The 25,306-nt window shown below is 36.1% G+C and overlaps 1 protein-coding gene across 1 annotated transcript; it reads left to right on the top strand.

The window, feature by feature from the left end:
• The first annotated feature begins 437 nt into the window (after positions 1-437).
• On the top strand, positions 438-25,306 carry LOC138319524 (SCO-spondin-like). Its single transcript, XM_069262676.1, has 24 exons — positions 438-535; positions 1,612-1,754; positions 3,765-3,801; positions 4,478-4,539; positions 4,850-4,951; positions 5,396-5,554; positions 5,796-6,007; positions 6,785-6,851; positions 11,107-11,189; positions 11,927-12,037; positions 12,386-12,542; positions 13,490-13,569; positions 13,939-14,274; positions 14,813-14,971; positions 16,247-16,447; positions 17,134-17,345; positions 18,159-18,351; positions 18,613-18,704; positions 20,173-20,435; positions 21,646-21,857; positions 22,257-22,396; positions 22,885-22,994; positions 23,645-23,794; positions 25,158-25,306. The coding sequence occupies exons 1-24, from the start codon at positions 438-440 to the stop codon at positions 25,304-25,306; spliced, it is 3,528 nt and encodes a 1,175-aa protein (XP_069118777.1).

Genomic DNA, 25,306 nt, shown 5'->3' with positions numbered 1-25,306 from the left:
CTGGTATTATACATGTCATTAAAATGTATTTACGTGTCTGTTTTAAATAGCATAATACAACAGCTCCTTTGAATCGCGTTGATTGGTATTGCAGATTTTTTTCAAAGAATCAATGGACATGTTGTTTTAAGGTATGAATGGCAATTTTTCAAGTTTTGAAGTAATTTGTTTTTCATTGAAAAATAATTGAAATACCCTTGTCGTTTCGGGTTAATGTAGAAATATTTCTTTGATATACCTATTTTGCTACTTATCAGATAGATTGTATGTCTTTTGTCATTATCAGCCGTTATGATGTTGTCTTGAATTGTAGAGTATAAATACATCATACCGCTCCATTCCTGTCGGTAACATCCCAAATGTGCACTTTTTCATAACAGGAATTTCTCTTGTAACGTTGGCGTTATAATCGAGAGATAATTTGTCGTCAGTGTAGGATGATAACGACGTTTGGCGTGACGGATCATCGTATGATATGGGTAGTGATCATCTCCATGGTGACATGGCTTCCAACATTCGCCGATGGTCAGGAAAGGTAAGTAGACTTATTACAGAATATTTTTTTAAAAAGTCCGTAATAACTGAAATGATATCAATTGCGAGGTAAAGATAGACGTTATATTTTGATGACAATGCCGTAAAAAGGGTCGCAAGAAGTGGTACGTTTTATTCCGATTGAGTACCTAGACGGCGGTATATAGTTATATGCCAGTTTGAATCTAGTTTTTAATAAGACAGCATTATCATTTTGGTAATATATATTTTTAGTTTCACACAATTAATACCAATATGTATCTCACTGCGAATTCTAAGGCCTTAAAGGCCCATTACTTTTCCAAAAGAAATTTAAAACGAAATTGATAATTCTGTAGTCACAAAAGCTATAACTTACCGTTAATACTACACTTATCACCTTGTAAACAATTTAATCAAAGTAGATAAAAAGTGGGGTCGTCTTATGTTTCCCGCCGTCGTCCTTATTACCGCATGCTAGTTGGCTATCTACGAATCTATTTATATCGATATCGTACGTAATACCGGTACATATAGTTTAGTCTTCGCAAAATGTAACACAAAAGCGTGTAAACATAATTTGCACATCTTTACGATTCGTCTCGCACACCGTCAATTTTGGAACGATGTGTTAATATAACACAATATCTAGTTGTCGAAAGTTCTTATCGTTATTAAATCCTTTAAATAGAGAGTCGTTAAAATTGCCGGTTATAGTTAATTCTTGCGTGTTTTCCACACAAAAAATTGCTTGCACTATATCTGTTTTAATGTAGGTTTTGTTCGGTACTGAAAAATTTAAGCTGGTTATAGCTGTAAACGATGGCGTATGTTTATTTAAGAAGTCATTGTGTATGTATGAATTTACGTTCCTTCGAAGAGAGAAGTCTGTCTACATGTTATAAATTCAAGATAATTATTCAATGTTTTTTTTTTTGTTGAGATTTGAAAAACAAAAATTTGAAAAATTCTAGAAACATTCCTCTTAAACATTTCCCTTCATGAACACATTTCGGACATAGCATTACTATAGAGAACAAGAGGAAATGACTATATAAGTAGGTGCTGACGATATTTTTATCTTTTATAATTTTACAGCAACGTTTGCTCCTACTCGGGACAGACCTCGGAGAGACAGAGTGCCCTGTGCAGAAATTATATAAATATGATTAACTCGGGATACATGCTTCTTAGTAACGAAACGTCCTTGAACAGAGGAGAATTAACCTCCATTACTCAAGGTAAAGTCCAAACTTAACCTCCATTACGCAAGGTATTCAATTGATGTTCGAATAAGGTTTATACTAATTCAATTTTATTAAGATATAGATGTATCAATTTCATTGTGTATAGCCTTACGAGTGTTAATAGTAATTATCGATCTGATCTGCATTTTAATAAAATGTGACAAAATACAATTACCTGATAAGTATGACATGTCGGAAACAAACCTGTTCAAATGGAAGTTAAAGAAGTTGGTATCCCTGTCGCATACCTCCAATGCCAATGGTGGCCTTGTGTGTGAAATGTTAAAACTGGCTTACTGTCCACCATCATGGTGCGTCAACTTGAATGCCAAACCCTGGTCCTAGTGAGATAACTTACTGAATGTTCCCTTAAACGAAATTGTGTTCGATGCATATCGATAGCAAAGTTCGACAATAATTATAAGAATTATTTTTACATATAAACCTTTGAGGTACCTTCATGTTTTTGACGGCAAAAGTTGAAGTGAACATACTGAAAACTAATATTCCTAATGATTTCATCTTCACTTGGTTTTTAATTTTTTGTTTCATCATAAATGTGCCTGTAAAAATATCTTTTACGCCATGGGAAGCGTTGATTGCTTGATTTATGTCTCAATGTAATTAAATGATTGTCTCATCAATATGCAATATCCAAAGACTTTGACCAACACTTGGTTGTTGCGTTGATTGGTTGGTTGACTGGCTGGTTGCTTGGTTGGTTGGTTGACGGGCTGGTTTGGCTTGATGCTCTTAACACATAACGGCCAATGTCATTAGCTGTTCCAGCACGGTCTCATTTGTCTGGTGACAACTTGCTGATATACTGTTAAAATAAATGAAACAACACATACTTACTGTTGCAGGAAAAAACTAATTAAACAACTATTATGTGGTCATATTTCTTTTTTTAAAGGGACAATTCAGTCTAAGAGAACATTAAAATTTGTATATATATCTGAAAACCCAGTTCTAATGGAAATTAGACCAGTCGGTTTTTCTGTGATATGCCAGAAAAGCCTGTAGTGGTGAAATGCGTGTGAAATGTTCAAACTCGCTCGCTGTCCGCCATTACACATTGTGGTCGAACATCTTGTATGCCGAACCCTGTCCCTTGCTCGTAGAGTAATGCTACTTTTGTCTAGAACTGCTCAAATCGCTCTGACAGTAGAGTGTTTACCTTATTAGGTGAATTGTCTTGCCTAAAAATCATTTTTATCACCTCCACAGTGATTATGTAGTTCATTTGTTTAACGTGCATTACTTTGACTCGGATATGGGTACAGCGTACATATTGTACCTGCTTAATCGTATTGATAAACGATTTCTAATTACAACAGTATGAATGAAAATGCTAAATAATGACGGGGCATTTGTCAATAATTTATGTTATATGTTTATAAGAAATGTAGAACAATACATTTATGCCATATTTTGCTTCTTGGTTATGTAAAAGAATTAGCCTGAGTAAGTTGCCCCTTTAATGTTTTTCTGTTCGTTAAACCAAAACCTTGAATTGTTAAATGAAAATGTAAAACTTAGTGTATATTGAAGTGTTTTATTAGTTCGTATTGGACATATGTTGGGATATAGCTGACAACACATTCATCTATTACTTCAATGAAATATTGTCAGGTGAGTGCAGTGTTTATTTTCAATTTGACATTGTTATTTGCAATATCGGGGCATGTGTATCTGAGACAAGATATGCTTAGAATGATACACGTGTGTCAAGTGTCCCGTGCTTTATATAGGGGGTTGGCCAGTGAAGGTTACTAAGCAGAGCAAAAGAAAAATGGCTGCCACTTCCTTAGATACCACACTGTCATAACTAGGGGATGTCTCAGAAACAATTTTTGAAAAAAAAATATTTCGTTAATATTTTTTTAAAATTTCAACTGCATGTTTTTAACTTGCATTGTCAGTTCGTTAAACCAAAACCTTGAATTGTTAAATGAAAATTTATTAAAATGCATTTGCTTAACTATAGTCATTATATTGCAGGTCAGAAAGAGAGTGATGAGATGTGTACGTTCTTTCGGTAAGTATCTGAAAATAATTGAGTGTCTTGAAAATTGCTTTGGTATGGATATTGAGCATTGTAGTAAATTGTATGTATATATATATATATATTGTATTTTATGTTTTCAACAACAAATAGTCAAGTTTCTACCAACGTTGGACGACGTGATGAATCTACTGAAAACAATCTGTTGCGTTTGCCCATGGAAATCGATCGTCGTGAAAGAAACTACATTATCCTAGACCTACTTTAAGTAGACATACAATGTAGCTCCCTATTAGGCCTAGACCTAAACCCTTGACATCCCCTCACTTTAAGACTTCTTTTGAGCGCTCGTACCTGTGGTTAAGACTCTGTGTTCTGTTCCCTGGTCGAGACACACCATACATCAATTTTAGATGGCTGAATGTTCTCGATGTTGATATTCATGGAAACTCCAAAGGAATTCAGAAACCTATCTTGATAGTTTTATTGATCCGCCGCCGCAACCGACATCTACCATTTAAAATGTCATAATCATTCAATTATTTTGTCGCCGACATTATGTAGCGTTCTTCAAATTCTGTGTGGCCATTATAACAAAGGGGACTTCTATAGTTTCATGATGGAATAATTCTAGAACGAATATCATATTGTACCAATATTTTATGTTTATTGGCTTCATCAATAGTCTCGATCTTTGTTTTGTATACAGATCCTATATCCACACCTGGGAAGACTGCTGTTCCGGATGGGCCGGTCCGGATTGTACCGAACGTAAGACCAAGATTTATGAGACACATCGGCACAATTGATCAAATTCAGCGCTTAATGCATGCTTATCCACAAATTAAAGAAAATTATTTTGCTTCAAGATCGAGAGTGATTAATTTCAGTTAATAGCAATATGTGTTTTTAATTCGTTTTCAATATATTTCTATATACTATGTTCATGATGTTAAGTACCTCTTTTTATCTTTCTAATGCTGGAATGTACATCTGATGCTAGATCTATAAAGTAAATACTTGATCATTTTGACTGCAATGAAGCTAGCGTATATTTTGTAGTTACTTAATACTTTTCCAGCCATCTGCACTACCGCCTGTGTCTATGGCCAGTGTACGGAACCTGATATATGTACTTGTGATCCTGGGTACACGGGATACTCTTGTGAAGATACTTCCATTGGTAAGGCATATTCTAGCAATTAAAATATAAATTTTGAACCCAAATGCTGAATAGATTCACTTGAGAGGAATGGTTGAGATGTTTAGCTCCATTTTATATTTATCCTAAACCAGATTACTATTTATACTCTTCGAAGTTAGAGATGTCAAATCACACAACAGAAACATAATTACAAGGTAGAAGCATGTTTAAGATTAGTATCTGATGTTTGTTAACATATTATTTTGTTTATGATCCTGTGAATGGTAGAATTGACTGTTTAAAGGCGCAAATCCTAAAACTCATGTGGTGTCACTCCTGCTGAAATTAACTAAACAAATTGAGGACGCAGTTGCATTATTAATATTTCCAACGAATGGAAACATGTTTCTTTGATAGGGTCAACTGCAACTGTCTATTGTGTTTAAACTAAATTATTTTGTTGTTTCTTCTACATATATTAAGGCTACTACAACAGAGAACAATATTGTTATGGAAGCTCCACTTGCTGGGGACCAAAGGCTGAAGGCTTTGGTCAGGAGAGGGTCACTATGCAACAGTGTTGTGAAGCCTCAAACAGCAACGGATGGGGAAGCTTGGGGAGCCGGTGTGATGACTGTGAAAGTGAGTACAGAAATGTAAAATAATATAGCTAGTCAAGTTTCAAGGCAAGATCGTGTTCAGGTGTGGCCTGTGATGTCTGTGTGGACATATACGTAAGTCCGATAAAATTGTGGTAAAAATAATGTAAGAGTGCATAGCTACACTTCAAGTTCACAACCATTTCTATTAAATGAAACCATGGTAAAAAAAACCATCTCAATTTTGAGATTTCATTTGTTAAGCACCAAATCGGTTTTTTCAGACTACAGCAAAGGGATAAGCGTTATAAACCAGGACATTGACTTGGGATACAGAACATGTCTCAGCTTTGGGAGGTCGCATTATCGTACATATGATGGTAGAGAATATAAATTCCCAGGCAACTGTAAATATGTTCTATCAGCTGATTACGCTGGACAGTGGGAGGTTAATGTGGAGATGGTCAACTGCGAAACCCTACAAACATGTAGAAAGGTAAGACGTCGAATTATTCTGACGGTTTAGTCCCCAGTTATGTTTTCCTGAGATCATAGGTAACTATATTTTGGACATTTTGTCCTGCCTTTCAAACTTACTATCTTCTGGTATACTTGTTTGTCGGTTGTCAGTGACAATGCGATTAGATAGAAAGTAATATAAAAGGCCAATAGTTCCAATATTACGAGAAGACGAGACAAAAGACCGCAGCTGCATTTAAAAGCAATTTATTTTAATGAGGGCCATAAGGTAAAAACGATAAAAATACGTGTATGCTAGAAGTTCATTCATTGCATTGCAAATTGGCATTATTTGATTATAATACTGTATGCTAGTAGTTAATTGCATAGGATAATCGATAATGTTTTGTCATAATACTGTATGCTAGAAGTTCATACCATAGGATAATCGATAATGTTTGATTAAATTATTATTTTTCCTGTTTGGCTTTCAATATCCTGCAAACACAACGTGCACAATTACGTTCTTTTAATGCTTTAGAAAAAGCTGCAAACAATTCATTCCCGATGTGAAATATGAGATGGAAATATTACGAATTGTAGTTCATTTTGAGATTACTTTAAAACTTTCTTTATTAAATAATCATATTTTTTAAATAAATGACTGTTTGCGTTATATTGGAATTCTTTCAGGTATTAAAACAATTGCCTGCAATAAACCATGTATGAAATAAAATGTACACAGCCCTGATTATTGTTATTTTGTATGTTTTGTGCCATTCATATCATTTAAAAACTTTTTCTGTTTTATTAGAAAGTTACAGTGAAGTTTCATATCGGGGAGACACTAGAATTGTTCGAGGGACGTTCTTTCATCGATGGTCAGGAAATAATTTTGCAGGACCAAGTACCCTTTTCTACCACCAGTAAGAGTTTTATTTTTCTCCAGATTGCCGACAAAAAAATACCAAAAATATAACTCGAAATAAAAAGAAACATGTAATTTTACATGTAAGATATATTTGAAATAAAATGTCTTGTTCTTTAAGACTTCATCTTACTGTTAATTGTGTGAATACATGTCCTTATTCATTATTATCTTATTATCTTATGCGATAACGCAGCGTCAGTCTGTCCGTCAACAATCGACTTCTTCTCCATAACCGTTGATCGGAATTTAACAAACTTTGGCTGATATAATACTTTAAGGGTAGGTATTCAAAATTGTGCAAATGGTGGGGCTGGCCCCCAAGGGCCTGAGGGGCGGGGACAAAAGATAAATTTCGTTATTTCCACATGAACGACATCTTTGCTGAAACTAATCGTGGAATAACACTCATATAGCAGCATTCTGGTAGGATGGGGATTTAAAAATTGTACAAATGGTGGGGGTAGCCCTGCACAACCACCAGGGTTCTAGTGGGGCCAAAAGCTTTCATTTGCCGATTTTCAGATAAATAACTTCTCTGAAACTTGATCATTGAATAACACTCGCATTCTTATGTAATTGATAGAATTGTTATACTGTAGGGATTCAAAATGAAACAAATCGTGGTGTCAATTCTGCTATTTCTCATTATAAAGAGTTTTTGTGATTATTACTAAGAACCCATGTGAGCGATTTAGGCAGTAAAGACTTCATGTATTACATTAAATGAAATCCATATCGTTTGGTGTTATATAAAAAGGAGTTCAATTTGTCTTGTAGGATACTTGTTAAGGCGGAATGGCGACTATATACTTGCATCGGATCTCGGTACTAATATCAGAATAAAGGTGGATTCTATGTCTACGGTTTATTTGACATTGGATAATGACTACGCCCGGACTTTGTTAATGGTTGTTGGCCTGTGTGGGAACAGCAACGGTTTCTATTCTGGTAGACTTTATCTTTATTTCAATTTGATTTGTTAATGAAATTGTGTGTACTGTGCAGTGATTTAAAATGCTATACAACAAGGATACGAAAAGCTGAAATTCTTTGTACCAAGAAATAACCCTATATGAAAACATATATTCCAATTTATTGTTTTTTTCTAGAATATCCATATTGAAAAATAGGATTAATTATTTTGATCGTTTTGAAAATTTCGATTCCATTTCTAATATACATTGTTACATGTACGATATTTTTTGAAGGGTCAGTTCATTGATTTGACAATATATTTATTTAATGCATTTATGAACCCGGTCGCAGTGTGATATAAAGGTTTATTTACCCGAAGGTGTGATATGTCCCGAGGGCTTGCCCGAGAAAATATTACATCTAAGGGTAAATTAACCTTCATATGACACTGCTTCCGGGGATATAAATTGTGTATTACACCGAAAATTCACGATTCGCTACTCTGGGTTCAAAATATTACTTACATTTGCGATGAGTAAAAATGACGTTTTACGCTTCGTCCGTAATTGTTGTACAATCAGAAGGGACGATAACTCCGTGTGAAAAACGGGCGGTCATCATAGGAGCACGCGCCCCAGGGAAATACAATGTTTTCCCTCATACCTACACGTGCAATACTGGCTGGTCCAGGGCAATACACCAATGTCGCCTGAAGCTGTATTGCATGGCTACCTATGCCTCGTTACGTCACAGCGTCAACAAAATTACTATTTTCTATGCACAATCTTAACAATTTCTGTTTTAAATTAAGCTTGATTTACTTTAAAAGATACAAACAACGGGATCTGCGTTGAAAATATCACGCAATTTTTTATGCATAGAGATTTGACTGACAGCCGTTTTTTAGGTCACCTGAGACGAAGACTCAAGTGACCTATTCTAATCGCCTTTTGTCCGTCGTCGTGCGTCGTCCGTCGTGCGTCGTGTGTCCGTAAACAATTTACATTTTCGACTTCATCTCCAAAACTGCTGAAGCAATTTCAATGAAATTTTGCACAAACCTTCTAAGGCATAAAGCCAATCAAAATTGTGAATTATGTGGTCCCCACCCCCCAGGGGGCTGTGGGAGGGGCCAAAAGGGGTAAAATTGAGTAAAATTTCAAAAATCTTCTTCTCTACTCACAGATGTGGTAGAATCAAATACTCTTCATAGATAGAAAGGTCTTAAGGTCCTTTACAAAAATTGTGAATTATATGACCCTGGGGTCTCTAATTTCCCCCTGGGGAGGGGGTTAAGTTTACTATAGTTTATATTGGGAAAACACATTTTTGCGCATTATTTGGTCATTTGTAATAGGAAATGAGTCAAATGTTGTCAGAATTATCAGTATGAGATGGCCATTTAATCCTATTAACAAATTTTCTATGACTGACCCCCAAGGGCCTTCGGGCGGGGTCAAATAGGCTAAAACTTCAAAAATCTTCTTCTGAAATTCTGGAAATGGTAGAATCAAATACTTTTCATAAATAGAAAGGTCTTAAGGTCCTTTACAAAAATTGTGAATTGTATGACCCTGGGGTCTCACGTTTCCCCCTGGGGAGGGGGTCAAGTTTACTATAGTTTATATAGGGAAAACACATTTATGAGCATTTTTTGCTCAATTTTCATTGGAAACGAGTCAAATTTGGTTAGAATTATAGGCCTGATATAGCATTTTAATATCATATCCATATTGGTCCAGGTCGACCCCCTGGGGGCAGAGAGGCGGGGCTAAAAAGGGTCAAATAGGCTAAAACTTCAAAAATTTTCTTCTGAAATTCTGGAAATGGTAAAATCTAATACTTTTCATAAATAGAAAGGTCTTAAGGTCTTTTACAAAAATTGTGAATTGTAATACCCTGGGGTCTCGCGTTTCCCCTTGTGGAGGGGGTCAAGTTTACTATAGTTTATATAGGAAAAACACATTAATGAGCTTTTTTTGCTCAATTTTCGTAGGAAATGAGTAGAACTTGGTTAGAATTATTAGCCTGAGATAGCATTTTAATATCATATCCATATTGGTCCAGGTCGACCCCCTGGGGGCAGAGAGGCGGGGCTAAAAAGGGTCAAATAGGCTAAAACTTCAAAAATTTTCTTCTGAAATTCTGGAAATGGTAAAATCTAATACTTTTCATAAATAGAAAGGTCTTAAGGTCTTTTACAAAAATTGTGAATTGTAATACCCTGGGGTCTCGCGTTTCCCCTTGTGGAGGGGGTCAAGTTTACTATAGTTTATATAGGAAAAACACATTAATGAGCTTTTTTTGCTCAATTTTCGTAGGAAATGAGTCAAACTTGGTTAGAATTATTAGCCTGAGATAGCATTTTAATATCATATCCACATTGGTCCTGGCCGACCCCCTGGGGGCAGAGGGGCGGGGCTAAAAAAGGGTCAAATAGGCTAAAACTTCAAAAATCTTCTAAACTTCTGGATATAGTAGAATCAAATAATTATAGATGGAAAGGTCTTAAGGTGTTTTATAAAAATTGTGAATTATATGACCTTGGGGTCTCACGTTACCCCCTGGGGAGGGTTCAAGTTTACTTTAGTTTATATAGGAAAAACATATTTGTGAACATTATTTGCCCAATTTTCGTAGGAAATTAGTCAAACTTGGTTAGAATTATTAGCCTCTTGGTTAGAATTATTAGCCTAAGATATAGCATTTTAACATCCATATCCGTCCTCGATGACCCCCTGGGGGACCAGAGGGGCAGGATCAAACAGGGTCAAAATGATTAAAATTACAAAACACCTCTTAGTTCACAGGTTTGATGTAAGCAAATACTCTTCATAGTCTAAAGAGTCAAATTTATAAATCACTGACCAACTTCAAGGCCAGCATATAGTGTATATATGTCTTTAATTTGTTTCATTATTTGTTTCATTATATATTCTAACTCAGGTGACCGTTAAGGCCCATGGGCCTCTTGTTTTTTTTCAAAATGGCGGGAATTGATTCAAGTAAAAATGCAAGAAATCGTCGAGGTATGAGAGAAAAATACTCTTTCATACGTGGATATGAAGGATAGGGATATTCTACCCTCAGGATCACAAAATGTTGTATAAAACCCTCGGCAAGCCTCGGGTTTTTCAACATTTTGTGACCCTATCCACGAATGAGCCTTATATTATCCCCCCCCCCCCCCCCGATTAAGTTCCCTGTCATGTTATGTGTTTCAATTAATCCCAAACATTGTTAAAAACATGAGTTATTATAATAGCGATGATGCTATCCTAATAATCTAGATGACTTCATGACACGATTGGGAATCATGACAACGGATGCCACCACATTTGCCAATTCATGGATTGATGATCAGTACAAAACAGTAAGTCCTTATATCAGCATATTACTCATATTTTAGTTATAAGTCACGTTCTTTCATAAATTTCTATTTACTCCCAGCACATTTGAAGATGCCTACAAAGGTTTTTTTTTATTCAATTAACCTCCTATTAACAGCTAGGCCTCCTATGTATGCTGTGTATTGCGTGGATGTAGTGCGAGGTGCGTGTTTTGGGAGACTGCGATATATTCGTGTTGTGTCTTCTTGTATAGTGGAACTATTGCCCTTTTTATAGTGCTCTATCACTGAAGCATGCCGCCGAAGACACCAAGCAACACACCCCACCCGGTCACATTATACTGACAACGGGCGAACCAGTCGTCCCACTCCCAGTTTGCTGAGCGCTAAGCAGGAGCAGAAACTACCACTATTATAGACTTTGGTGTGTCTCGGCCAGGGGACAGAACCCAAAGCCTTCCTCACAAGGCCGAACGCTCAACTCAAGGCCAAAAGTAAGGCGGTGCCAAGGGAGGCATTAGGAAAGATAAAGTCAGTTAGGAAGAAGAGAAAAGATTAGATCCTAAATTTAGTCGCCTTTTACGATCATGCAATTGGGGCAGCAGGTATAATTCTAACGTCCTACCTGCAGGGCAGAAAAAGGATTCGTAATGATTGAAAATAATGTTTTTGTGTTACGCACGTTGTGTTATTCAATTAAAACGGAGATAACACAATTTGTTATAACACGGAAGCTGTATGACATAATGCATCTATTTTAGTGTCCAAATGCTGTTCAAATCCCAAACTACTGTTCAGAGGAAAATCAGAAGGCAGCCCAGACAGCATGTGATGTTATTCTATCCGATATCTTCATCGAGTGTCGTGAAAAGGTCAGCTTAGTTTAAATGATATATTTCCAGTTATATTCAATTTCATGGTTCTTTCAGCAGTTTTTTTATCTATGAAAATATGGGATATAGTGGCTGTTGAACTGAAAGTCAAAACTTTTATCAGAGCAAGGGAATAAGAGAGATTGGTATAGTGTTTTTTGATGTGCGACCTTGTTAGATTTTAAATGAAATGTGTAGTTTTCGGTTAAAAAATGATGTCTTGTTTGACAAAAAAACAAATCATAATGAAATATATGTATTTGTCGCTTTTCATTATTCGGTTTTCTATATTTTGACCTTTTAATTTCTATTTGATATCATTTTCTAGTAAATATTTCCTCTTTCTAGTTCAATTATGGCGGTTGGTATCAAATGTGTATAAACGAATATTGTCTTGCTCCGGCGGAGGAGAAAGAAAATGTATTGTGTCAGGAACTCGAAGGTTTTGCCCAGGAGTGTGCAGCATTTGGCGTCGTTGTCAACTGGAGGACGTCCACTCTTTGTCGTAAGTATATTTAGGATATGGAATGATATTTCTTTTGATTAATCAATCTTAAGCGCCTTTCAAAGTAAAGTATCTATGGTTGAAAAATAGCATTATTTTACCAAGCAATTTTTGTTCTCCAAATTTTCGGTCACTTCACGTTATTGCGTCATAGTGGTCAGAAAACATGCATAATCAATAATATATATTTTGCTCTATTCCCTGCTCTAACAATTCCAAAAAAGAAAGGATAATGTCTGTTATACTACTGTTTACATTTCTTTAACTTGAATGCAGCACGACCCTGTCCATCCGGTTTCGTCTACAGTGAGTGTTGTTTATTTTGGCCCACCACGTGCAGCGATATATTTGTAGATGTATCTACTAATTTCATCAACGGACCATGTGTTTCTGGATGTGAATGTCCAAGCAATTATGTACTACAAAATGGACAATGTGTCTTACCGACAGAATGCAACTGCCATTACAATAAGCAAAGTTATGCCCCAGGAGAAAGTCTACGTATCGATTGTAATGTATGGTATGTGCTTTTGATATATATTGTCAGTTATTATCAATGAGTCCCACTACACATGAAGACACAACATGAATATACCACAGCCCCCCAAGACACGCACCTCACAATTCACACACGCAATATGATGCATACAGGCGTCTTTTACCAAAACAAACCAAATTATTGCTTATAGGGAAGGATGCTCTTAGATGTGATATTAATACGCCATTAAGTTCAATCAACTAACCAATTAAGCCCAGTATCGCAATTGGGGTACAGGTATTTACCAAATCCGTGATATGTTTCATTTCATTTTATACGAAGGCTTACGCCCCAAAAGATATATGTATCCCACGTCCATCAAAGCATAACCATCTATGAAGTGTTATATATATGTTTAATATTCTCACTGTTATAGAATCTTTAATATAGATTTATTTCCATTTTCCAGCGAATGTATACTGGGAAGATGGAGCTGTACTGAAGAAAGGTGCGCTAAGACCGCCAAAATGCTTGGTCTCTCTCACATCTGTACGCTAGACGGAAAATGTTATGACATCTTGCCTACTGCATGCACTTATACGTTTATGACGGTAAGGTGGATTTTGTGAATCAGAAGCCGGTGTTACATCATATTCTCGTGAAGTTATGAATTAAGGTGGATAAATCTTTACAAATTAAAAAATCCTTGGAGCAAAGGCGTAAATTGTTATGTATTTAATTGCATCGTAGTGCCATGCACTTATCAAATATAATTAATTCGTTTTCGTAAAAAATCAGATAGCTCTGCATACCAAAAAGACTTCAAAATAGACTTGATATTTTTTATGCTTAAAATACGTCATGAATTAGATTTATAATAGCGAATCAATATAAACGATTTACTTGGATTTGTTACAGACGAGACCACAACCTACATATGTAGCACATCTGGATTTGACGATAAAGGTAGCATTTGACACGTGTGATTGGACGATACCGGAGACCAACCGATACTGTCTCTCCTCTGTAATCATCATCTACAAATCTACCACAATTATCATTACTGACACTGAAATCAGCGTCAATGGACAGAGCTATCCGCGAGCTCACAACACTTACCCATATCGGTCAAATGACATCATAATCAAACAGGCAACCACTGCCTTTCTAACCGTCAAAGGATTTGGATTCTTCCTTCTCTATGACAGCCATAAATCTTTGTTTCTCACCTTGGATAGGTTCTTCATGTACAAGGTAATTGTTAGCATAAGGATAAGATAGAAATTATATATTATGATATGTATGGAATCCTTAAGAGTTGATTTCGGTTATACGTCCCCCAGATAAGTAACACGTAAAGGTAACATAGATATCCTCGTTTTCACTGACATTTCATATTGCTTTGCGAAATGTAAGAGATAATTCCTGAAAAAAAATTGTCACATAATTGTTTATGATTTAACTGAAATAGCATGTAGGCTGGTATCAAAAAAATTTGCGTCAAGCAGACTTTCCGACTCCTACCTAGCCAGCACGATAGAGGTAGCAAATAGCATATATAGCAAACTCAAGAAATACAACATGTTGACTTTTCCCATGAACAATAATGGATTGCTATCTAATTAATTAATTACAGCTGCCTATTTTTTTTTTTTTTTATTTTTTTTTTTTTTTTTTTTTTGCAGATATGTAATTTTACAAATAATATGACTTGTGTAAGCTAGATAGATCTTATTGTTTTATTTTTGCTCAGTCGACACTGGTGATTACTATGTTTTTATTTACGCAACAGGTGTACGGGTTGGCCGGTACATATGATGACATAACTACTAATGACTTTGAAACAATCTCGGGAAGCCTAGAGGTAGAGCCACACATCTTTGCTGACGACTTTAAAGACTGCATAGATACCTCCCAACAATATACACAAAGTTGTCCGAGCTTACAACAGGTAATACGATTTTTCAAAATTTTCAATAGTTTAGGACAATAAGTCCTATATTCACGTGTTCTTGACGACGTAACGGATTCCAACGAATGCCGGATGTCTTCAAAATTGATGCTAATAGTACTCGTGTTACTATTTAGAAACCACCGTATCATATACATGTTGTTTGTGATGTTCAATAGCAATAATATAGCGCTACTATCGATTTAACAATTTAACATCTAACAATGGAATGCATATTAATTTTTGCTTGATACAGAAAGATTTAAGCAAAGTCCTACAAATAATAGCCAATGCATTTATGCTTAATTACACCATTGTCACTGACCTCTTTAAAACTACTAAAATATTGAGATATTCGCCTTACGACGGTGTTCACTCTCAACACAAACTGAGCACCGTGTTTTTTTATTCTAAACCCCATTGCTGTGTCCTTACATGGGTAGACAGCATGAAAGTACAGTGGTGTGTTAAGCTTGTAAAATAGGGTTCATGCCATCTAACAGTCCATGCCTAATTTCAAAGGATTTTCTTTGTTTATTGTTTTTTTGTAATCTGTACATGTAATTTAAAATTGAATAATTGGTCTGTAACATTTTAAGTTGTATTTCTTAAAATTTTTACCATCAACAACTTATAAAACATGCAATGTGTGAATATGGATGCTTATATATGATGGTTAAGATCCATAAAAAACACCAATATACTATTGACAAAGTGGTAATATCACACGTTTTGAAAGAACCGCCACACTCAACGCCATGTCTCAAACTTTCGGGTAATATCGGAAAACCGAGTTGCATCACGTGACCGACATCGGCGATACCCGTATAGATCATTACCTTCCGAGTCGTCTTACGTAACCAACATCGGCAATACCTATACAGATTGGAATAGAGCGGAAAGGTTGGGATACTTTCAAGTTAAAAATCAATATTTAAACTTAATTGTTTGAAAACTTGCGAATACGAACTTTACAAAAGTCGGTAAATATGGAAAGTTTAAGACTTAGAGAGGCGGAAAAAATATGAGGAACACTTTAGATAATTTCTCTATGCCAAAAATACAGCATGTCACAAAAAACTTTTAAATGGGATCCCTGTTTTAGGATTTCCGTTGTATTGGTCAGGTTCAGAGATGTACTTTTAGAGATATATGATGTTATGTTGTAAACAATACATTGAAGTTATTTTAGTGTTAAATGTAACATTACAAAAACGTTCTGTGCTCAGGCAAATCCTACTAAATCTATAAATCATGTATATACGATTATTTCAGGCAACTGCTGACTATCTTTGTGATCCACTTCTAAGTCACCCGGCCTTTGCGACATGTGTAGCCCATATTAATAGCCAGTATTTCCACGACAAGTGTAAGCTCGATGTCTGTGGGGGTAAACCCGAGAATGCAGCACAAATTGCCTGTTACTGGACCGCCGCTATGGCCGGGACATGCGCACAACTCGGTCCCGATTATGTGGTTAGTTGGATGGACTATATGACTTGGACAATGTGTGGTAGGTCTATTTCTATGATGTAATTTTCTGGATATGAAATCACTGATGTCTTATGATTTTTATACCCGAGTTTATACTTAAAAGTATGCAGATTTGCATTGGAATATTGACATTCTAAAGTAATACCTTGCTACCCTAACTACAAGATCGTAACCATTCTGGTAGAAATCTCCATTGTCCTCAACGTTTAAGATGCTCCAACGGCGAGAGAGCATAGTGACACGCAATTTTTTCAGGACGCAATTAATTTTAATATTTTCATCTTCAAGTAAAATTAGTAGTTCAAACTTTTCAATGGTGGCAATGGTGTAAAGTAAGTAACTTTTGTAACTGAAGAAAAATGATAATTCTTCTGCTCCTGTTTTAATGGAGAAAAGATACAATTTGTCAGCGGTGCAGCATATTTAAAGGCTTCACGTATTTATGTTGCCGTTGTCCATGTTCAGACGTCTCGTGTTGAAATATGTACTAAGTAATTATGTCACATAAACGAAACATGACTTTGTTAAATGTAGTAAACAAATCTTAAATGCTATGCAGGGATAAACTGTCTGGTAACCCCTAACCTGCCATAAACCATGAAAGCTCTATGTACGTATTATTCATTAGATTTTGTCTTCTCTTTGAGCTTCATATACTCCATGCGCAGCCGGAAGTGAGTACACTGACTGCGCTTCAATATGTTCCGGACGTTCCCATGATCTTCAGTACCCGGACCCTTCGTGCCAAGAAATTTGCGTGCCCGGATGTGAATGTCCGGTCGGGATGTTGTACAGTGAACTCCATGATGGATCCTGTGTTTATCCCGAAGATGCTGGCTGCTTTGATCCCTACTCAAACACTTACGTGTTCCCTAACGAAGTCAGCTTTCAAGGATGCACAAACTGGTGAATACTTCCTTAGTAAAATAATTGTCAATTATGGACCTTTCTTGTGGTCGATATGGTGTTATAACGCATTGATAGAAGAATTAGATTATGAATGAGGGCGTAGCCTTAGGTCGTTAATTTATATTCTACCAAGGCGTTAATATGCCTTATGAGCCGAAGCAAAGGTCCTTAATTTTATATATTAGATACGTTGTTCCTTGGACAAATGTCAAAATAATTATCCAATTTATATGTTGATTACAAAAATAACGATGGCTACAGGACGTCATCCTGAAGAACGCAATTTTGGGGTAATGATGTCACAGAAGGTATATTGACTCGATATTTTAAAAATGGAAACACCGAGTCGTTATGATATATATTTAATCTCACGTGACCATGTATTAACCAATGAGAATAGAGGAAAATCATAGCCTACCGAATATTGACTAATATGTTCTATTATTTTATGCGATATCAATACGGACGGTCTTATTGTGAAAGCTGCTATGACAGCAAATAGCTGGTAGAAATAACAAAAAGGTAGTAAAACAACTTCGATGAAAGAATGTGCTCTCTCACGGCCATATCTGACGGAGGTTTAGCATCACGTTCTGTTGGCCATCTTTAAAAACTGAATCCATATTCATTTGCATGTCATAATGAGATTGTTCTCTACGATGAGGTGTGCTACAAAACCACAATAAATGAATTACACTCCACAGAACACTGGCTTGTGTTTGCTCTATATTATCAAACTCTAACTCATGTCCTGATGTTCTATTACGTGTTTTTACGATTTCAGCACGTGTGATAGTGGCACGTGGATTTGTGACGTTGATAATTGTGATATGGTATGCCCGAAGAACCAGGTTTTCCAGAAAGCCATATCTGTCTGTGAAGTAACCTGTGAGGATATCGATAAAAGTCAACCCTGTGCAACCCTGCTGACACATGACCGATGTGCCTGTCCAGATAACATGTATAAAACCGCTGATGTAAGTTTTTATTGATATTATCATACAATAATACGCAGCAGCTAATAATAATAAATAAAATGAAAAGTTTCTGTGTCAACACTGAAGGGATTCGATCGGTTTTCGTCAGTAATCTAGGAGCGGATGATAATTTGAAATATCAAAGCTGCATAATGGTACCTCACCAAACTGCGTTTCAATAAACTTAAACATGGCAAACAACGATATACTGTACGATTTCCCCAACTGTCCGGGGTATATGTTGATCTTCAAATGTTTTAGGGCACCTGTGTTGATGGTTCGGAATGTCCATGTAATAGATTTGGCCAGCTGTTTGCTCCAGGATCCATATACAAGGAATCGTGTAAAACATTGTAAGTTATTTGTCAATGGTTTGAATGATGATACATTACATAACCAGTCCATTACTTTTTTTAAGATATACATTATAATACAGAATACTTCTCCATTAATGATATTACGACAACCATCGACGTTTACGTTTGAGGACGAAATTAGTGTCTATTTGGGAATACCTAATTACATGTTTCTTTTTTCACAGCCACCCAATATCACCATTCAGTCATGGAAGTTATACTTGTAATTATATACAAATCGAATATACCCCCACAACATAAGTCCCTCGCATACATAGCACACTGCATACATAGAACGCTAAATTGATCCGATTGTTAATATGACACAAAGTCCAATCAACTAACCAACCAAAATATGTACCTTCGATTGGAGCTATTTTCCGGCAAATATGTTTTTTGAGAAATTTTATCATAACAAATGCACAATGAGACTAATTCACGTATCACGTGATACCTGATAACGATAACTTTTGTGCGGGACTATGTTTCTGTTGGCGAAGGAATGACGTCAAAAGAGAATTTCCGGCGCTACCAGGCCGTCCTTACATGACCCCAGCTCTTAATAGGACGTTAAAATAATCGAACGAACGAACGAAACTCGTTTCAGTAAAGAGATTACAAATAGTTACTAGTCCCGCACAAACGTCATTGGATATTACGGGGTACATAAATTAGTCTCATTGGAGTACACTAAATACTAACTTTATTTACAATACAATAATTATTTATAGATATCGTCAAATCTATATGGGCGACAATATCTAAAACGGATGTAATGAGTATTCAATGGTAAAATATAGCTTTTCCTATATCCTAAAACGTCTTAATTGAAAAGGACGAATAACCGTATCGATTTTGAAATATTATCTTACAGTCTATACTCATATTCGCTATAAACAAAAATATCGTATTTTTCAGTCGATGTATTGAACGAAAATGGATAAAGATCCAGGAGGACGATTGCCCGTGTATGTATCTGACCAGAAGACCACAACAAGAATAATTATTTTAGTTTCATATATAATGTGTACAAATCAACATATGTGTATCAAACTATATTATGTATAATATTATAATTTAATTTCAAATGATTTCTCTCATGAAATATATTTTAGGTAATTATATATTTACTGTTGTTCACCTTCATACAACGCTAGACAAATTCACGAAATGCATTTAGAATACTACCGTTCCACGATGCTTGATAGATCTACACAAAAGTTGACTGAATATTCCGATCCTTTATCATACAAAACCAAGAGAGAAAACACAAAGTGATGTTATCCGTTCCAAGCATTTATATATAACAGTACTTTTTGTATATATATTTTTAGAACAAAATGCGCATTATGATAAAAGTATTATATATTTCAGCTGTTTGTTGGATCTCTGGCGAATCGCATTTCAGCACTTTCGACAATACGTACTACTCCTTTCAAGGAAGTTGCAAATATACTCTCGTTAGACAGCGTAATGGTGCAAGCCCATTCAATATAAGCGCACAGACTGTCCCGTGTGGAAGTTCAGGGATAGCATGTACCAGGAAAGTGACAATAAATCTCTACGAGAACGTCACTATCACAATGATGAGAGATGCTCCGCTAGAGGTCGCCGGAGTAGCCGTGACAGGCGATAGCTACAGCGACAACCTGTTGGAAATATCCGTAGTGTTTCCTTGGATTTCTGTGTTTGTTCCAAGCTTGCAACTAGCTGTCTTGTGGGATAATGGTAAGTCTGGCACGATGGTCACATTTAAACGGCAGGCGAGATAAAGGTTGCAGATTTATTTCCTAGATGAAGTAAGCTGTCGTCCGATCAATTATACCTTTGCCCCATTATTTCTGGATGAATGTTAATGGTTTCAGTAACGGTTGTGAAATAGCTTAGTATTTGCATGCCTTTGAAGTAAAAATTCAAACTGATTTCCGGAAGCGTTTGTACCAACCAGTGAAATAGTATAACATGTACAAAAACACGCACACAAACACGGACAACCAAAAGGTAATGATCACCATACTTTACATGAAGAGTTAAACGGTAGCAATATTTTTGACATGCGTGTTTGTCGTAAATTTCCAAACATATCTAATTTGTATTTATATCGAATTAGATAGCAATAAGTTTTGTACTATTACCATAATAGGTAATATTGATATACATCATGCAATAATACCTAGAGCAGTTTGTTGAAACTAGTCGAGTTAGTTGTTTGGTTGATTGGGAATAATGCCCTTTTAAGGACGGAATCCCGGGCCGAATGAAACCCTACATGTAGGGCGTTAGAATTGCTGTTCCCATTGCAGAAGGCTTTCAAAATTGCGATCTTCTCTTTCCTCTTCTTCCTAAATAACGCCTCCCTTGACATCGCCTCTGTTTTGGCCACGACGTTTGTGAGGAAGGCTCTTGGTTCTGTACTCTTGCCGAGACACATCATAGTCTATATCTCTGGCGGCATGGATCTGTGCGATAACACGATAAGAAGAACAAGAGTTCCACTATTACAAAGAGGCATATCACAAAGATACTGCAAAACATGTATGCACTTCACACACGCTACACACCGTTTACACAAGATGCCGTCCTTAAAAATTTAATGACAATGGATGGCAATGGATGACAACAGAACGTTAATTTGATCAACCAACTAACAAACAAATAGTTCAAGAAAATGAGGTCTTTGTTTTATCAGATGCGACCTAGATAAAATGTCTCTAAGAAGACCTTGGTCTGTTTTCAATGTACTCACCAGGTTTCTATGACCATTTATATACAACGCATACAAAGTCCCTAGCTGTTAATCTATATTTATTTCAATGAGGTAAAATTATTTATTTTGAATAACGTTTCTTATACTGGTAATATGTACACATCTGTTCGCGAAGTTATGAGGCCACAATTGCTTCGCTAGAAGACAAAAGTGACAATTTTTCATTACCAGGGACGAGATTGAACATACGCCTCGGCACTGAGTGGACCGGGAATGTGGAAGGACTGTGTGGCACATTTGATAACAATGGTAACAATGACTTCCTCGGACAAGATGGCATGACGTATTCCTCTGACAATGTTATCAGTTTTGCGAACTCCTGGAAAACAAACCCATTTTGTGGAGACGTTCCTGTTGATGCCGATCAATCTGCAGCATGTTCAGTGAGTGTTTTTGTAATGTAGCAAGTTAGCGTCACAGACATGTGTGTACATGTAACATATCAATAGACACACTTTATTTTGAATTAAAATGAACGCTAATTTAAAACGATGAAAAAGACATAAAGAAAGAATTAGCATCTTCTAGAAAGGTAGACAGCATTATTATTTATAGACTTACCAAAAAATTGAAATAATTGTATCAATATCATAAATTTATAATGTTATCTTATAGAAATTTGACATTCAAAAGATGGAATAGTCCATGCGTTGAGAAGACGTTTTGATCCGCTCCAATTTTTTTCCCGGTGACAATTTCCTGTTTATATCGTTATGACATATTTCATTTATTCATATCTAAACCTTGACTATCGTTTTATTTGGTTCCTCTTGATTTCGTAGGGCGACCTTGCTACACGTGCAGACTGGGCCGAAGACAAATGTAAAGTCATCATGGAAGGAGAATTGTTTTCTGAGTGCCGAACTCATGTCAGTGTGGATCCACATCAATATTACTCGGACTGTCTCTTCGACGCATGCGGGTACATTGATATAAACATCATGTTTTTTTTATTCATTTTCATATTCGTGTCCCCTTTAACTACGTGAAAACTGTTCTACGGTAGCCTTTATCTGCCGGCCAAGAAATGGTAGGTAGATAGAAGAATGTCAAAGAACTTAACCAATCAGATACTGCATATCAGAGATGGTGGTAGAAAGCAATACCAATTGCCAATTGTTTATCACGACCTAGAAATTGAAGAATACCAATTGCCAATTGTTTATCACGACCTAGAAATTGAAGAATATTTGTCTATCGGGACCATATAAGCATATATGATTTGTTTGAAATGATGACAATTTCAATGTAGGCGGTTTACCTACCCGCAAAATCTGATATATACATATATTACAATTACTGTTTACAACATGGAAAACAATTTACACACACACACGCCTTCACCGTCAGTCAACTCTTTGAGATGAAATCCTGAGATACACTGTTCAGTACTGTGTGCAATCCTTTCAGATGTAGTTCTGGTGGCGATTGTGAATGTATGTGTACGGCCATAGCCAACTTTGCTGAGGCGTGCAACCGCGCAGGTGTATCGGTGAGCTGGCGAAATCCCTGGACATGCCGTAAGCAACTCTTTCAATAAGCATTGATAGTTAACAACGCAAACTATAGTTATTAGCGTCCGTTTCAGTTATTCACTCGACTGACTTTACTAATATAACGTTTTAAGGAGCATTTTCAATATTCAAAACAAAGATTTTGAATAATTTACTAGTCCTTTGGCAATTGTATAAGTTTACTTTGAACTTCTTATATCCGAGAGCAACACAAACGATCGTTACCATTTTGCGGAGAGTTCTTGCCCTACAAACGCATTAGTCATCCATCTGCGAAAATATGTCCATCAGTTAAACAGTGGATGCTTTATGCTGAAATTTAGAAGTTAAACGGTGATCACGAATGGCTTCAACATAAAAAGCTTGGACATCAGAATACTCTATACAGAATACAGTTTTTATTGGCTAGTTCGCGTTTGTACTACAGAGAGTGTCAATAATTATTTTAAATCAAACTAATTTACTATTGTAAAATGTTCTTGATTACTCTAGAAATGTTTATATAACCACGAACATTGTAATTCTTACCATGAATACCTACCTTAATCATGAATACCTTAATCGTTTTTGTGCTTTCCGTGGCAGGTTCTTCATGAAAAAATATTACAAATGTCTAAAAAAGGAATGTATCTCGGAATGTAATCATTGTTTTATAGCTATGATGTGTGATGGTGGAAAGGTCTACATGTCGTGCCATTCGCCTTGTCATCAGACTTGCAAGAACATCGGTGACGAGCCGAGTAATTACTGTGTCAATACGCCATGTGTAGAAGGTTGTTTTTGTCCTGATGGATTTGTACATAACGGTATGTTTCTATCGGGCGACTTAGTTAAATAGTAAGGAATCGGATTAATGATTTTTATTTTTAATATTATTTAGTGTGTGGATAACTTTGGATATTGCATCCGAGGGTCAAAAATACCCGAGGCTCGCCGAAGGTTTTACAATATTTTGTGATCCTGTGGGTTAAGTATTTCTATTCTTCCTATCCAGATATGAAAAGGTGTTTTTCTCTTACATCTCGATGTTGTTAAAATAGATATCTAAACATTTTGGATTTGATCCTCCAAAATGTTGTATTTCAAAATATAAAATTTATAAAAGTTAAAGAATGGACCCCTCTTTGGATTTTTTTTTATTTCTCTTCAAACCATTCAACAACAACTTGGAATTTAAGTTCACTTTCCTCGTCTCTTAAACCTGTATAATTTTGAACAAAATACTCAGGGAGCAACAAAATTATACCTGTCTAAATGAGTCTCGGTGACATTCCACCGATATATTCTACCTGTGTGTTTGCAGACGACGGGCAATGTGTCTCGGCTGGTGAGTGTCCTTGCTATCATTTGGGCCAGGAATACATGGCGGGTACCGTTCTTGAGTATGACTGCAAGACATGGTGAGTAACCATTGGATTGTACTGTTCAGTTGTTAAATTTCGCAAATTATGTCTTGAAACTTATTCGCGTTGGTTTATTTTCGCAAATTATCTTTGTAACCATGATTTTGATCAATTTCGCGAGGTATTAAATTTTGCTAACTGGGTGGCTCTGTGAATTAAACGATATTAACCAACTAACCCCCCCCCCCCCCCACTCGTATGGGTGTGGGGCGGGCGGTAGGAATAATTAATTTTGATTTTTTTAAAAATAGAAAAACAGAGTAAATTTTGGGTCGAATACGAACTCAAAAATCAACAACAATAACTTAAATTACCATGTTCTAATTAACAAAAAAAAAATGCATGTTTCTCAAAACATTTTTAACGTAATGGTTGAAACTGATTTAAATATTTCCGTCAGTATATTCGGCATTTCGATCAATAAGTAAACAAACACGATTATATGTGGCGAGTGATACGATAGCCATGGCTTTCAAGGTCTAGATGCACGGTATAAAATAAGAGATATGTGATGTGTAGCGAACAAATAAACATCTACTATCCATATTTGTATGCGTCATATTCCGTTGTTGCTTTCAAATAATTTCGTAGAATTATAATTTCTTTAATAATTTCAATTTATTTTATTTAACAACATTCGACAAAGTGTGATTGTTTCGTTACAAGTGCATTCCATGATTGCGTTATTCTGAACAACACAAAAAGGCTGCTTCGTCTACTCGCTGTCTTACTTATATGCTAAATGTTGTTTTGTTGTTTGAAATAGCACGTGTACCCAGGGGGTATTTCACTGTGTCGGAGATAGCTGTTCCGGCTGCGAAGATGATCAGTACGCATGCGCTAACGGATACTGCATCCCTGCAGAGTTCCAATGTGATTCCTTGCCTGACTGTCAGGATGGCTCAGACGAACTAG

Source organism: Argopecten irradians, chromosome 3 (genome assembly GCF_041381155.1).
Source record: "Argopecten irradians isolate NY chromosome 3, Ai_NY, whole genome shotgun sequence".
Lineage (NCBI taxonomy): Eukaryota > Metazoa > Mollusca > Bivalvia > Pectinida > Pectinidae > Argopecten > Argopecten irradians.
This window is presented reverse-complemented; position numbering and strand designations above follow the sequence as displayed.

What these genes read in the sequence shown, in the direction of transcription:
- LOC138319524 (XM_069262676.1), top strand. Translation starts at nt 438, where the DNA reads ATGATAACGACGTTTGGCGTGACGGATCATCGTATGATATGGGTAGTG. An exon ending in TTCGCCGATGGTCAGGAAAG is followed by an intron (nt 536 to 1,611) that starts GTAAGTAGACTT and finishes ATAATTTTACAG; the next exon opens with CAACGTTTGCTCCTACTCGG. An exon ending in CTTACGTGTTCCCTAACGAA is followed by an intron (nt 17,346 to 18,158) that starts GTCAGCTTTCAA and finishes TTACGATTTCAG; the next exon opens with CACGTGTGATAGTGGCACGT.